The sequence below is a fragment of the Poromitra crassiceps genome (assembly GCF_964638095.1).
Source record: "Poromitra crassiceps genome assembly, chromosome: 17".
NCBI classification, from domain to species: domain Eukaryota; kingdom Metazoa; phylum Chordata; class Actinopteri; order Beryciformes; family Melamphaidae; genus Poromitra; species Poromitra crassiceps.
Window position 1 is genome coordinate 37,000,809 of NC_139635.1, and position 17,157 is coordinate 37,017,965.

At 42.4% G+C, this 17,157-nt stretch overlaps 1 protein-coding gene across 4 annotated transcripts in view; it reads right to left on the bottom strand.

Moving 5' to 3' along the window:
• Positions 1-12,583: 12,583 nt before the first annotated feature.
• The window catches only part of LOC310791807 (enhancer of polycomb homolog 1-like), a 43,598-nt gene continuing 39,024 nt past the window's right edge, over positions 12,584-17,157 (bottom strand). For 2 of the 4 annotated variants that reach the window (XM_083653480.1, XM_083653478.1), the window contains exons 13-14: positions 16,096-16,417; positions 12,584-14,213 (exon numbers count right to left, since the gene is read on the bottom strand). In XM_083653480.1, coding sequence (XP_083509606.1) covers positions 14,141-14,213; positions 16,096-16,417 — 395 coding nt within the window. In that variant the 3' untranslated portion in view covers positions 12,584-14,140. Of the gene's footprint in view, positions 14,214-16,052; positions 16,418-17,157 lie in introns of all 4 variants that reach the window. The other 2 variants (XM_083653479.1, XM_083653481.1) reach the window with 2 other exon arrangements.

Sequence of the window (17,157 nt, forward strand, 5' to 3'; positions counted from 1 at the left end):
CTGTCTCTGTGGTGTACTGAACTAGTGTTTCTCAACCACTGGGCTGCAGCCCACTGGTGGGCCTCAGAGCACCACCTAGTGGGCTGCAGAGGATCTCTCACGTCAAGATATCAGAATGATAAGCTATCATCCAAATTGAATACCAGGAAATCCAAGGGTGAGGACAACATTGCACCGTTCCTTTTATGCCTTGGCGCTGACCTGGTCGCCCCCTCAATTGCCCATATATTTAATTTAACATTTGTCACGGGCGAGATCCCGGCCATATGGAAAACTGCTCAAGTTACACCCCTCTTTAAAGGTGGTGACTTGAGCGATCTAAATAATTACCGTCCCATTTCTAAATTGTGCTGCCTAGCCAAGGTGCTTGAAACCTTGGCGAACATACAGCTCCGTGCATTTCTAGATACATACAACATTCTTCAGCCTCATCAATCAGGTTTTAGACCCGGCCATAGCACGGCCACTGCCACATCCCTCGTTTTGAATAACATTTTGAATGGCCTGGATAGCCGCCAGCACTGTGCGGCTCTCTTTGTAGACCTCTCCAAGGCCTTCGATACAGTAGACCACAACATCCTGATTGATCAGTTGTCTGCCATCGGATTAGATGACCCCTCAGTCAAATGGTTTACTAACTATCTGACTGGAAGGAAACAGTCTGTAATAGCGGAAAATATCAAATCCATTTCATTGGACATCAGGAAGGGCGTGCCCCAAGGTTCCATTTCCGGGCCTATCCTGTTCACTCTTTATATAAATAACATTTTTCTTCCTTCTGATCTCTGCAACGTCCATTATTATGCGGACGACACAATCTTATACTGCTTCGGACCCACCCCGGCACAGGCCGTCTCATCTTTGCAGGCCGCTTTCGATTTGTTGCAGCGGGCCCTGTTCAATCTTAAATTAGTTTTGAACTCCACTAAGACAAAGTGGATGTTGTTCTCAAGATCTATAAACAGAAATGACAATTTGTGTATCCGTACGCTTCAAGGCGACCAAATTCAATCAGTACATTCTTACAAGTATCTTGGTATTTGGTTGGACGCCAAACTTTCTTTTCATGTACATGTAGAACATCTCACAAAGAAATTGAGGAGAAAAATCTGCTTTTTGTATAGAAACAAGTCTTGTTTTTCACTATTGGCCAGAAAAACTGTTGTCCAATCTTTGATAATGTCAGTTTTTGATTATGGTGATGTGATTTACATGCATGCCTCTCCTTCCGTCTTAAAGACTCTTGATGCTGTATATCATAGCGCGTTACAGGTGATGCTTTCAGTACACATCATTGTATTCTGTACGAAAATGTGGGTTGGTCCTCCCTGTCGGAGCGTAGAGATCAGCACTGTCTCATACTCATTTATAAAGCATTAATTGGGAAACTTCTATCTTACCTATCCTCACTCCTCTCTTGTAACAGTGGAGGTTATCAAACACGATCGCGGTCCTATATCAGACTGTCTGTCCCACGGGTGCGGACCGAACAAGGAAAGACCGCTTTTTCTTGGTTCGCCCCCAACAAATGGAATGTGCTCCAGGAAAACCTAAAAATGGATCACTTGATCCCGCTTGCTTCTTTTAAAGCACTTTTAGAAAGCACTCCTCGTAGGGTGTGTTCATGTTTTCTTTGAAATTATTTAATTATGCTCTTGTTGTTCTTATTGTCTGTCTTGTTAACCTGTAATTTTGTAAATGCTGTATATGTTCTTTGTCCACCAGGGCTCCCTTGCAAATGAGAGCTTGCTCTCAAGGGACTCTCCCTGTATAAATAAAGGTAAAATAAAATAAATAAATAAATTTATTTGGGAAGGTGGTCCTCGGAAATGTTTTAACAGTCAGAAGTGACCTTGAATTAGAAAAGGTTGTGCTTTCCTTTAGTAACTAAACAACCTTTCAACTTCAAGGAAACTCTTCCATTATCTTTGCATTTGCATTTACATTTTTAGCCTTTAGCAGATGATCTTTTCAAGAGTTATAAACTGTGAATGAGAAGGAAGGATCTATATATTGTGAACATGAATGACCAGATTCTTCTATCATGTGTGCTTCTATTGCTTGTTATTGATAAATGCACTGGTGTGTTTTAATATTTCTATGTAATGTGTGTCGTGTTTACTGCACTTGAAATAAAAATGTAAAAACAAATAAATGTGTTTATTTTTCATTTGATGTAAAGTGACAATGATGAAGGTCCTCTAGTCAAAATCTGATAATTCAAACCACCATAAAGTGCCTAAAATAGATGCAGAAAGTACCACAAAATAGCATAAGGCGTACCAGAAATTACTACACAAAGCATACAGTACCATTGGTGAACTAAAATTGAATGTAGAGTGTAACATCAACCAGCAGGTGTCAGTATTAACCTATTTTATTCATAGTTTCATAGCAATATATGTCATATAGACATCATTTTGTGATTATCAATCTGGATATTTCCTGGCAAAAAAGAGTAAATGATAAGTGTCATTGCGCAACACATCTGTGTTTTCAAAAGTTTCACGTCAAGTACCCTTAAACTTTTTGTCCCAGGGTCCCCCAAGACTTTTGCTTTTAGATGTTTCATTGAATAAAGTGTATGAAGCATGAGCAAAAAAATCATACATTCTGTCATTATGTTACTTATGGATGGAATAAAAATAAATTATCCCGCTTTTTGCTGGGAACCACCTGGAACCGCCTCAAGGACTCCTGGGGGTTCCTGGACCCCACTTTGAGAACCACATCAGTGGTGGAAAGAGCACCAGAATGTAGGGATGGAGAGTCCAAAATACTCGATTCTCGATAGAATTTCCGTGAAAAATGAAAGGTTTTTAAACAAAATTTGCTTGTTATAATGAGACAGCAGTATTGTGTTATTATGACTCACAATATCCCAAAATCAATGTATCATCATCACCCTATATGATTCCACTGAAAGGTGATAAACGATCATATTGAATTATCACCCAGCTCTACAAGCTAAACATTTAGGACCATAATAATTTGAAGAGGCTTTCAAGTTCTGCTGTGGAAATGCTCATTACCTCTGCCATGTTGTCTGGGCCAAGGTGATGTGTTTGTCCCTCTGTCTGTTTGTCAGCACGATATCTCAAAAAGGCATCAATAGATTTGCACTAAAGTTGGCAGAAAGGTTGGTCATGGGCCAACTAGAAGTGATTAACTTTCCAGCCCAGTGGCCAAAAGGGGTCACTGTAATGGGTGTGTTCAATCACAAAAAGGTGCCCTAGCTTCCAAACGGATTCACATGACACCACGGAACTTTGTAGAAAGGTTGGTCATGGGCGGGCCAACTAGAACTGATTAACTTTCCATGTCCACTAGCCAAAAGGGGGCGTGGCAGTGGCCGTGGCCAATCACAAAAAGGTGCCTAGAAAAAAGGTGCCTAAAAAACATATCCTCTGCACTCTGTCCACTGCCTGGTGGCACCTGGGTCCATTCAGACTCAAGCTTGGCCTCATGGCACTTACTCGTGTTGTTGACTAGATCCTTGCTTGTGTTGTATAAAGCTCAGATGTTCTGACTAGATCCTTGCTTGTGTTGTATAAAGCTCAGATGTTCTGACTAGATCCTTGCTTGTGTTGTATAAAGCTCAGATGTACGTCGCTTTGGATAAAAGCATCTGCTGAGGCTGATTAACTTTCCACGCCCACTAGCCCAAATGGGGTGTGGCAGTGGCCGTGTCCAATCACAAAAAGGCGCCTAATTTCCAAATGGATTCACATAACACCACTTTGTAGATAAGTAGGCAAACTTGAGTACAATATGGTGGTTCAAATTTGTGGATTTCACGCTCTTAACTCATTGAGTGCCAAGGACGTCGATCGACGTCAAAGTAAATAGTGACGTAGAGTGCCAAAGACGTCGATCGACGTCAAATGCGTTTTTTGACGGTGGGACGTGGATCAAAGCCTCCTGCATCTCCTGTACAAATATTGTAGCTATTGAAGGTGTATAACCTATTTTACGGACTCATTAGGTGGCGACAGTGCTCTCCAGATTAGAGAAAGGTCCGGAAAACAGCAGGAAAAAGCCCCGTGATGAAAGAGAAACCGCTCATGCTGCAGCCAGAGCCATATACAGTAGATTGCTCTGTCTGGAGCTGACGTTGGCTGCGAACAGCAGTCAATCCGCGCCCACAACTGAGCCCCTCTGCCTCTGTCTGTCAGTCTGCATAGTTTCTCCACACGATTAGCCGCCAGAAAAGCAGCACCCGACGCCGAAGGGCCAAACCTTTCCCTGCAGTCCGGTTTGGCATTTCCGTGTCGCGCTGGGAGCCGGCGCACAAAAACGGAGCGCTCCGAAAATAGACTGGGTGCGTGTTTTAGGCTGTGTGTTAGTGTGGGGAGGAGTTTGCAGCTGAGGGGGGGAGAGGGGGGTGGGGCACGCAGGGCACCACACAACTACACCACATCACTACATCAGAAAATATTAGCTTCAGACTCAGTGAATGTGCTTGAAATGCTTCATTTCACAAAAGGCGGAATAACTCAGCTTCTAATTTGAAACGTGTCTTTTTGCTCAAAACAACCTATCTTCTCCGGCTCATAACTAAAGAACGGAAAATGGTATCAATAAACTTTTTTTTGCAGATGATAGAAGAGAGTCTCATCATTCTTTGTGCGTGTTCGGTGTTTACATAGTAATATCTCACAATATTCTGTGGGCCTCGAGAAATCACTGAAAACGCTCTGAAACTCTGGCTCTGTCCGTTCTCCAAAAGTGGCTGGCACTCAATGAGTTAACTACAAACAAGTGGATTTTATACAAACGTGTGGGTCTACCACCACAGCCCCCCACGTTAGACAAAAGGCTTTCATCGTTCAAAAACCGTCTTCAATCACATCACTGACCAGCTAAGGTAAGTAATGTCTAGAGACGGTGGTATCGGCAGAGGGGAAAACACCATTGGGGAATTGCATGGTTAGTGGCAAGGCTCTTATCCGAAGACATAAGAGTCGTGTAACACAGGGCTGATGAACGTACCGTACCAGAGAACTCGTGAAAAGACGGTAACACTTTATTTCTCTTGCACAATCAGTGCAAAAAAGTAGAACAAATCCAACGCCTGCAGACTGCAATGCATGTTTATTGGAGTGAAGCAGCGGTGATGGATCTTGCAGGCTGACGTGTGATGAAAGCCATCAGCGCCTCACGGACAACTTTCCCTCTGACTCATCAGCCTTAACGAGCAGAAGGCTCCCGCTGTGTCTGCTCTTCGTTAGGACATGCCCCGCTAATTGGAAGCAGCGATTGGAGATGGAGATGTGATGGTGGGAGCTGGGAGAGATCAAGTCAGCATGCAGGCGAGCCAAGAAGACTCTCTTTGGCTTTCATTGTGTCTTACAGGAAATGACCGTGCCCAAATAAGCTCCTGCCAGTGTCGCCAACTCCCCTCTCACTACAGCAGCCGGTGGCCAGAGAGAAACATCCTTTTGTCCATGAAAACCACCCATCTGCAAAAATCAAGCCATCAAGAAATCCAAAATCCAAAATAAACATTTAAGTAAAAAGGAACAGGCGACAACTCTAAATCTCCTTTCAAATTTTAATTGGCATCTGGAACAGACAGCAGCGACACAATGGACGTTTCAGCACGGAGCCTTCACGCTGAAGAAGGCTTCATGCTGAAGAAGGCTTCATTAGCTTTGAGCCTGGCAAGATCGTGATGTCACAAATCCAGCTGCATCGCAAGGTCAAGACTTTCCCACCCTGCGTGTTCAAAATGTCCGCTGGGGGTCAAAGCATACCACGCGCACCTCAGGCCCAACGGCTCCACTCCTCTACAGGTCAAATGCATCTCATGTGACCCCAGGAAGAACAGTTGCTACGTAGTGGGGATCAAACTCAACAAATAAACAACAAATCACAAACTGTTGAAGTCTCACAGTCGTATGAATAGTATGAATAGTTTGACTCGTGGAACATCTGGGACAATCCATCCAGGGGCAGTGAATGAGAAACGCTCTCCCCAACAACTGTCACCCATTGAGATTGGTGCCCTAAAGCTGCTCAGTGACCATGGTGCCCTAAAGCTGCTCAGTGACCATGGTGCCCTAAAGCTGCTCAGTGGAGCAGTAGAGGACTGGTTGTCATGGGCAGCTCCCAGCCAGGTGTGAAGAATACATGTGTTAGGTTTGAGTGTATAGTTGGAAAAACAGCATGCAGGCTTGGACACAAAGAAAAACTCCATCTGTGCCAAGCAAACACAGTCAAGTTTAGCACTCTGACACAAGCTTGTTTTTTCAATTATTTTTTTGTAAAGCACCTTGAATTGCCTTTGTGTATGAAAGGTGCTATATAAATAAATTTGACTTGACTTGACTTGACAAGCTGACTTTTCTTTTCCGGCTGCTCCTACAGTGTTTTCACAGGCATTCCCAACAGTGACTTTAGGACAATGTACAGTAGGAATGGCAGATAACAAAGTTATTGTATCTTTTGTGGCAAAGCACAGAAGTCTTGGTCCACCGCATTCGTCACATTCCGGATCGACTGTAGTGCTGTTCTCTCTGGCCTCCCCACCAAACTGCTCAACAGACTCAAAATCAACCAGAACTTCCCTGCCCGGATCATTACCTGCACCTAATCATCTGACCACATCACCATCCCCATTCTCATCCAACTTCACTGGCTCCCTGTTCACTACCGGATTAACTATAAAAAAAAACTCCTGCTCACTCAAATCTCTCTGACCTCGTGACATCCCCCTCTCACTAAAAATAATAATGCACACCCAGGCTGAGGCTTTTGACACACACACACACGCACGCACGCACACGCGCACACACACACACACACACACACACACACACACACACACACACACACACACACACACACACACACACACACACACACACACACAGTTTTCAGTTACATGGCCTTCATCAGTAATGTACTTATTTATTTGTCATCCACTGTGACATTATGTGCTGAGTGTGTCAGTAAGGTTCTGTGTGTCTGCCAGCTGAACAGGTCTAAGAGCACATCCTCGCTCGCTCCCGATTTGAATTTCACAACATTCCACGAACCCTTCACCATCCAAGCGAACAAAAAGTTGAACCGGTCCAACCTCTCGGCAGCAGCATCTGAGTGCATTAAAAAGAATCAATGTTTTATAAAGTTGTTTTATGCTTTAGAACTTTTATAGCAGATGAGTGTGGAGTTTACAAGGTCACGCTGCCGGTCCAACCTCTCGGCAGCAGCATCTGAGTGCATTAAAAAGAATCAATGTTTTATAACGTTGTTTTATGCTTTAGAACTTTTACAGCAGATGAGTGTAGAGCTTGCAAGGTCACCCTGCCATAGCAACGTAAATCTAGAGCTTTCTACATGTTTTGTCTGAGTGAGGTCCTTTGTGTTGGCAGTCTCTCTCTCTCTCTGTCTCTCTCTATAGCTGGATCATTTCGTGTGGTTCCGTGACTGCGGAGAGCGGAGGTTCGTTTCTCACTGGATTTGTCATCTATGAAGGTTAAAAAACAAATTTAGCTCGGGCGCCTTTCGTGACAACTTTTTTGAGAGCTCTAAATCCAAAATGCCTGCCATATGTTGGAAATGAACTTTTCAATGGTTTGGTCTACAATGCTACAAAGTACATGATCTGTTGGACTTTTCCGGTCGAGTGATTAATAATTTATAAATGATTAAATTTTTACTTGTTTAACAAGGTAACAAGGAATTTACAGTAACATAGGATTTAAACTGAATTTGCAACTTTACATTGATTAGGGCCACTACTCTTCATCCAAATCTGTGGAATCTCCACACTCACTCCTCTCATCATCGCTACTAATCATCTGAACAGTCATGAAGTGTGAGCTGCTGGGGCAAAGGGGGAAGGGTGTGACGCACTGGTCAGCAGTTCCCAGCTATGACCAATGGGAGAGGGATGCTCTTCGTAATGGAGCTGGCAATACGCAATATCATGTCCTTTCCACATGAAGATCCAACGAGTCGTCATCAACTTGGAAGCTCTGGCCTGCCCGAAGGTAACATCTGCACTCTCACCATAGATAATGGAGAGGACAAATGTCTTCATGTCAGCTCCGACTCCTTCTTCTAACTCCAGATTCTCACACACTCGTGCCAGGAGCTCTCTTGCCTCAGGATGAGTCATCACCTTCTCCAACGCCCTCTGCTTCCCATGCCCATAGAGCCCTGAGGTGTGGTCACTGCCAGTGATGACATGGAGACATGATGGTTTCTGCTGCCTCTTCTGAGAGCATGGCACGTCAGTTAATGAAGGCATGCTTGTGTTTAATCAGCAGATCACCTTGGAGTTGTTGCAAGACATAAGCCGCTTGGACAAACATTTTAAATACATGTATTCCGTTATTCCCCAACCCTGGTTATCATTACCTGACATCTCTCATGAGGTATGTTGAAATGTTACACAGGTATTTGTCAGCTTGAATTAAACCCAGTGAGCAAACATTATACAAAATGCTTTCCTTGTATATATGTACATATTAGTCCACACAGAGTGAGGTGGATCAGGATGTTTTAGGAAGTATAGCCATAGTAGGATCTGTTTCAGCTACGGTCACTCAGTGATCAATTGTCCACTGTTTAGTAAAGTATTCAATCTAATTTGTCTTTATATTAGTTCCTCCCAAACACAAAGCTTCAGCAGTGGGACCTGCGGTGCAGCGAGAGACTAGGAATGCTGTTGTCCAAACCCCACAACACATCCTGAAACTGAAACCAGATCTGCGAGGTCAGGCAGCTAGTCAAAACCTACAGTACACTTTATCTAATTGACGACAGTCCAAATACGGTACACAAAATGGGAAATTCTGAATTGGGCATTTTCCCCCCTGTGTACAAATTAAATGGATATAACTTAAATAAGAGACGATTACAGACAACAGTTAAACTCACTGAAGAAGTAGAGGTATCTGCCTTTTATCATTACCCCATTGGTCACCATCTCCGACTGGTCTGTCCACAGGAGGCAGTCAGGACAGGTCTCCAGGAACTTCACAACATGGTCAGTGGAATGACTGGGGTCATTAACGTAGACTATTGGACATAAAGAGGTAGCTGGTTTAAATATAATATTAAGTACATAACTATACTAAACCAGTCTTATAGCTAATAATTGGGAGTTATCCTGTAAGTACAGTAGTAATCCGAGTAGTAATAATGTAGTATCTTAGCACATTTGACTTCTGTCATCTGATTGGGAGATTTCTGGCAAGGTGGAATTAACTTCTATACATTTTCCATATCTGGCAAAGAAAGGACAGAAGAACCTGAGTGAATTTCACCAACGTGCCAATGGCATGTGCGTTAGCCTATATACTGAGTAGCCTGCTGGTTTCTGCCAAGCTAGTAGGCTACTGATGATGTACTTGGCCAGAAAATAAAATTTCCAAACATCAGCATTTGTCCTACATTTAGCTAAAAACAGTGCAGGTTGACAGCGATACTAGCTGTGAGGTAAATCCAGGAGCTTTTGAAGTTTTTAAGGTCCTAAATTAATTCTTCATTGTCTGTCCTGGCCTGGAAAATCCATTTCCCATAAATCTAGACAAAGACAAGATTAAAACCAACATATCCAGGTAAATTTGTGTACAGATTTAGTGAGAACACAATAGCTCTACAGTAAGCTTTAATACTTTGAGTAATGGGATGTAATGTAACTTAAGATCTAATGAGGTCATGTTAGGATAGGTCAATTTGAAAAGAAAGACAGAACAAACCCCCTTTTATACTGAATGTAACTTTGGCTGAGGACAACATACCGGGCTTGGGTTCTGCAGTACCAGAGGTTTAATCTCTTCACAGGGTGCAGAGAGCCAGCAGAGCCAACACAAGCTTAATGCCATCATTACAGTCAGAGACCGCAAGCTGGACACCACCACAGCAAGCTCCTTAAGAACCCCATTGGCCTTCTACTCTACCCAATTGGCCTTTTTTACAGCAGCCGTTTTGTGTCTAAAAGGCAGGGTAAACACAGGTGCCGTGCAACTGAAACATTCCTGAGGGTTTCCAACTTCCAATCCATTGAGGTGTTCCAGTGCTGGGGCCCTCATTAATGTTTTGGTTGCACCTGGGTTTACCCTGCCGTTTAGACACAAAATGGCTGCTGTGAAAAGGGCCCATTGTTTAGGAGAATGCTGTACCTTTATTACCCTGGAAAACCCCAGGAATGTTTTGTCGACTAAAAAACTTCACCCAAGATGATTGATTTTTCATTTTTGGGTGAACTCATCCTTTAATCACTGAAGACTTAAGAGACACATTTTATAATTCTGTCAATTTTCTGAGGGATCAGTGTGTGTGTCCACAGCCGAAGTGAGTGACTGTCCTGACTTTTCCATCAAAACAAGACATACGAAAATCTGCCAGTGCAGATGATTTCACTAAAACATAAGCCCGATAAGCCTGAATACAAGATAAAAATGACTCTATGAGTTTGTCTCTGCCAGAAACTTTGCCAAAAAGAACTTTAAGTTGGCTGTGATATCAGAAAGAGAAAAAAATATTGTAGTCTGTTCTCTCTTTCCTATCTCTACGCTCCTAGTTCCCATGTTTACAGTGGGTGGAAGATAAATTGCTACAAAATTACATAAAGAACGTAGCATAGTGTATGTAGATAATGATGGCAGTTGACAAAGACTATTGTCCTTACTCTCCAGTTAGTGTTTTATCTGTGTTTCTGGGCTCCTGGCTGGGCGAGGAGCCTACTGGCAGATTTATTGCTTGCAGACTCTGACACGGGTACACTAGCCTCAGTGCCTGGAGATGCATACATTCCCAAGAAGTTGATATCAGTTTCTCTCACATCCCTAGAAACTTTTGGAGCAGTTTTACCCCCCTCCGGATTTCAACACCCCTTTCTTTCAGGACAAGCAATTACAGAGACAGATCCAAATATGATCACGTCAGAAGCAGAGCGCAGGCAATCTCCCTCTGTAGGTCAAACTCTGCTCTAGTCATTTATTTTTCCGGGCTCTTATCAACTTTCCTCTTTTGGCTGCGAATAAGTAAAATTTACATTTAAATGGTGTCCCCCTTATCCACCCCGCGTTGTATTTACTTGAGTGAATAAGAAGCACAGGTAAACATCTATTCTTGCCTGGCCTTTTCTCCGAGCCGGCGGTGGGAGATTGAAAAGAAACTGTGTGTTTGCAGAGGATAAAACGACCTATAGCGCAACGGCCATCTGTGGTCGAGTCAAGGTCATGTTGCAATACACAGCAAGCTGCTGTAAAAAGACAAGTTCCTCAGGTGCCATTGGCAGGTCCTTTTTCTCTAACGTCTGTCCCCATTGGACCACCTTGATCTCTGTGATGGGGAACTTGGGGATATGGGACAGATGAGTTATGAGGCCAATATGCAATATGACATCACATAATATGAAGGTAGCCCACTTTTGATAACGTATAGATTTTATGTAATTTCTATATATTGTTTTTTTTAGTACCTATTTACACTACCAGTCAAACTTTATTTTTTTTTTAAATATTTTCCACATTTTAGAATTAACAGTAAAGACATCAAACTATGAAATAACACAAATGGAATGATGCACTGACCAAAAAAAGTCAAAAATAACATATTGTATATTTGAGATGCTTTACTGTAGCCACCCTTTGCCTTGATGGCTTTCTGGGGGGTTAAATCATACATAGGATCGATTTCACTATTTATATTAAAAAACTAAATCCAAGAATTTAAGAAGAAGCCTTTACTGCTAAATGGCTTTAAGATAATGAAAAAGAGGAGGCTACTCAGTCAAGTGTGTCCAAACCAACAAATTTTAATTTTAATGTTGTAATTATGATTGTTTTATTACTTACTTTAGTTACTGTCTCTTTTGGGGACAAGTTAGCTATATATTATATTGTCTGGGTATTGATGTGGCTACACACTTTTTATGTAAAATTCTGTTTTAGTTGTAACTATTTTCTAGCTGTAATCTTTGTATGTCTTGTATTACTTTTTATTCAATTTATTTTTATTTCAAGTAGGCTATGCTACTTTCACATCACTGTCTGTTTAGGTATTTGTGTTCTACTGCATGTAAAGCATGTAACCATTGTTTTTAGAGAGGTGCTATACAAATAAAGTGATTAAAATGCCCCCATTCACATTGTAGTAACACCTCAAATGTTGATTTTTTTTTTAAACAGCTGTACAGGATAATATAAGCAATCTCTTATCTCTTCATGTAGACACTGGGCTTGGCTGGGAGAGGGAATTGGGGTTATTAGAGGTCAGGATGCCTCATCACAGATGCTTGATTGAGTCGGCCCACAACACTTCCAAAATGTTAAGATTTTTGTTTTGGTCTGAGTGAAATGTTACTTTGTCTCTCGTGATTCCAAATAAAGCTGAATCGGTTGGTTTGACCAAGCAAGCATTTTACGAAATGTAGACAGAAAAAAGAATGGCGGACGAATGGCTCTGGTGCGTATGCCTAAACCGGATGTGGGCGTATCTTTGGCTCTCCATTTGCCTGGGGTCCGCTGGTCATTTCCCTCCCTTTCCCTGGACACCTTCATGGACACATTAAAAGACGGAGACAACAAAAATGAGACATGCTGGTCAAAACACATAATGCCCTGGATTTTTATTTCATTTTGTGAGAATTCAAGAGGATTCTTTGTCTTTCCCATGTTTCATGTGAAGAGGGGGTGGGGGGGTGGTCTACAAAAACAAACAAAACTCATGAATCAACTCGGCCATTGGAATGGGCATTGGGATTGTGGTACAGACAAAGAGAAACTACAAGTAGCCTTGTTCAGTACCAATCTCTTCACAGAAGAGAGCTCATATTTTTTTTTTTATATATATATGGTTTTGTTTTTTTTCCAAAGGAAGGCACCCGATAACTTGTGGTTCATGGCCTCGCAGCCTTCTGGAGTATTCTAAAAGCAGAGAAAACCGATCCGTTTTTCACTTAATTCATTATTGTCCTTGTATTACGTAGAAACTGGAATGATAAAATGTTATGTCCAACAGTTACTGCATTTCTCTCCCTTATAGATTCGTTTCTTTTAGATCAACAAGTAACAAAAGAATGAAGTCTTTCGATGAGGAATACACACACACACAAAATAAGATACAAAAATAATTCTTTCACAAAAGTGAGGAAGAGTGGGAAATGTGTGTTGGGGAGGGGGATTATCTTTTAGAAAAAAAAAGTTAATTAGGCCCGCGGGCGCAAATCATACAAAAAGCAGCATCAATTAATGAAACAAAACAGTATAGTGCTTAGATAAGTCAGAAGCAGCAAGGTCTTCTGGGAAAGCCTTCATCCCCATTTTTTTTTGTTACTTGTCTCAGGAATAATTTATTAATGTCTGGAAGAAACCTTTGCAGAAACCGATTAACCCACTGACAAACTGATGCCTACAAACAAATTCACACCTTTCTTCTCGTCCTCCTCGTCCTGCACCTGAAGGCATGTCAGGAGGACGACGCCCCACCGCCATGTTCACAACATACAAAAAAATACAGAGAGAGAGACATTTATATCTAAGCTAAACATTGACTACGGCACGGGAACCAGTGAGGGGGGGTACAGTGTACAAAGAACCAAAAACGGAAAACGAACAGAAAACAGATGAACGGAACGAAACAAACCTTTGTAAACACGGCACAATAAATAGATCAAACAGCAGGTTCCGCACCATGCACGTGATGACAGACATTTTTCTGCGGTACAACTCGCACACCTCACGCTCGCACCAGTTGCAGTTTGTCGTTTTCTCTTTTTAAATCAGATTTTTTTTTTTATATCCCGAGTGCAAAACATCACAAATGAACAATTCTGTATTCAAGTAATGTTATATACAAGAAGGGTGGGGAGGGGGAGGAGTTTGCGGAGGGGGGGAGGGTAGTACTGTACATATAATTGCCATATTCATAATTTACAGAGTTGATCTCTTATTAACAGTAACAAATAGGGAAATCGGGGAGAAAAAATAAAAACATTGTACGAGACGAGCATTGCAATTAAGTCCCAAAACAGTTGCCATGGAAACACAGCGTTGCCGTGCGCATTCTGCCGCCGCTTGCATTAACGACTCTTACAGACGATGCATAGCACCTAAAAAGTAAAAAAAAAAAAAAAAAAAAAAAAAGGAGGTGGGCTTCCTCCATGCGGCATGCAGGAGGGCTACGTAACTTCCATGGCCACTGTGTTCTCTGATAGACTGTTCAGTGCTGGCTTGTCTTGATCATGATTCTCCCTGAGGACAAGAAGACAAGAGACAGTTAAGAGACATCAGCAGCCACAGCACTTTCACCAACCAACACGATCACTCGCCAACGCTTCCCTATGGAAGGGGATTAGGGAATGATTTATTTGAGGTCTGAGATTAATCTTGGAATTCTGAATTCCCAGAAGATTAATCTCAGAACTCAACGAATACTTTTCACGTGTGGTCCTAATCCTCCATGTATGTCTCTCTACACTACAGCATCTGCCAAGGTGTGTGTATATATATATATATATATATATATAAATACTAAATTCTTTCAGTCGAATCAGATTGTTGTTGTTCAATACGAATATTTAACTACCGTATATATATATATATACTTTTTTGTGACTTCGTTTTACGGTATTAATAGGCTGATACTTATGCCAAAATAGCCGATATATCAAGATCTATTGCGAGAAACCAAGCAATTATATATCAAATTAGCATTCAGCACCCCATATTGCCAGAATATTTTCATCCGTTATGTGTCTAAAAGTAAAACATGAGAAAAATGGCTTTAAACATTCCACAACGTTGTATTTCTATAGTGGCATTCCACCTACACCATAAAAAAAATAGTTCTACCCTTTGTTTTAAGAAAATAATTATTCACCATGATGTACTACGCAGAATACCTGCAAAACTCATTTTCAACCTTCTTTGGCTCATTACCAACAATGTGCAGCAGCGACGTGTGAAGGGTTTCTGCAGGCCACCGCACACAAAGATGTGAAACGCTAAAGAATCCCAACGTCACCACATAAATATACCTGTTGGGTACATTTGTTCAAATCTGAAAATCAGAGTCTGCAATACAGTAAGTGGATTTGGGCAGCAGTCTTCACCAGTTTTCACTGCCATTTTGTTAAGGGAATCCGGTACTGTGCGAGTAGTTTTAAAGTTTAATGTTAAACTTGCTCACTCACAGTAGATGTTTTGCTGTTGGTCTTCATTTTGTATTTTGTAGTGGCTTCGTGAGCCTGCCGTGTCACCACATGAGAATAATGTCAACTTTCTAACAACATGCGGCTAAGTTAACCATCTGGACAGTGGAGAAACTTTGGGGAGATATTCATCTACCGTAAATTCCGGACTATAAGCCGCGGCTTTTTTCCCGTTTTTTGGCCTTTTTTGGCCCCTGCGGCTTATATAACGGTGCGGCTTATCTATGGATTTTTTCAAAAAAAAAAAAAATCTCTCTTTTTTAGCACTCTTTCTAACTATAAATCCACTTCTGTTTTAATTTCCTCTCTTGCCCTCTTTTCACCACACCGCGGACACTGTGTGCACTGTAAAAAACAACACAGGTGGTGTTGTGTTATGTTGTTTTGTTGAAATGTTAATAAATGGGAGCTTCCTCAAACAGCCATCTCTTTCCCGACAATCCCCTCTGTGCATGAACCCTTACATATGGTAATTAAACATTAAAACACAAAAAAAAAAAAAAAAAAAAAAAAAAAAAAAAAACATTAAAACACCCGCGGCTTATAGTCCGGTGCGGCTTATATATGTAAAAAACAGTCAACTTTGCAGGTGCGGCTTATACACCGGTGCGCCTTATAGTCCGGAATTTACGGTATTTATTTATTCTTTGGAAACCACCAAGACCAGTGGACAAAAAGGTGAAGTTTCCTGTCGTGCACCAGAATCTGAACTGCTTTCATTCAAGCTTCGACGGGTACACAGGAAATGTTACTTGGTTAACTTAATAACGTAATTGGTTGACACATTACAAGCCAGTTTCACACTACAGGATTGATATACTGTGCACAGGATCGCACTGGGACTAATTAACCACTTCCCCCCTTCCCCCTCCACTCTCACCTGGGCACTATGTCGAGCGGTGATGCGGAGGCTGTGGTCTCACCTGGGCACTATGTCGAGCGGTGATGCGGAGGCCGCGGTGACCTTGGGTTTGTGACAGTTGGCGGTAGCGGCGGCGAGCTTTAAGGCGGACGTGGACACGGCGGTGCGGGGGGCGTGGGCTTGGCGCTTGGCGGGGGGAAGGCCCAGACGCAGGCTGCTGTTCCCCAGCAGGACCTGAGGGGGCGCTGTGTGAGGGGGGGCGCTGTGGGCGGGCCGGGCTGTGCCGTTGTTGGTACTGGTGCTGCCGGGGTGGCGGAAGGCGGGGCTAGGGGCGGGCGGGGCCGGGGACGCTGTGCTCGGGAGGTGACAGCTCTTGTAGACACCTGGAGGGAGAGGGGGGTGATGGGAAGGTTTGGTGACGGGGTTGAGATGTGGAGATGGAAGGTTATTATATATAGGTTATCAACCATTCTTTGAAGAAATATACCGCTTCAATTTGTAACTTAAAGGGATAGTTCAATTTTTTTTTAAGTCTAGCCCTATTAGCTACTTACCAATCATGATGTTGATTGGTAATAGTACAATAGCATAGTAGCTTTGGGAAGTTGGGCAAAAACGAACGCAAAGTCAATGGTGTCACGCTCTTGTATGTACAAGCTGACTGAAGCTCACTGAGTGTGTGTGTGCACTGTGTGTGTGTGTGTGTGTGTGTGTGTGTGTGTGTGCGTGTGCGTGTGCACACTGTGGATGACATTTTACTGAGCCTCAGTCTGCTTGTACATATACAGGAACGTGACCCCATTGACCTTGCATTTGTTTCTTCCCAACTTTCAAGAGCTACCAACTATGAGGAACAGCATGTATTGTGCGGAGAAAGAACTCTACATCATCATTGGTAATAGGGCTAGGGTTTAAAACATGTGGACTATCCCTTTAAGGCATACTATATGCAGCATTAATAATAATAATAATAATAATCCCTCTCAAATATCACTTATGACCCACTAGAAGTGTGTGGCGGTGTGTTTATCTGCACAGACCCTGCCCTCTGCCTGGATTCTCTTATAGTTTTGGTGGTCTAGGGACTGTCTAGGGGCAGCAGCCTTTAGGCAGTAGAAGCACA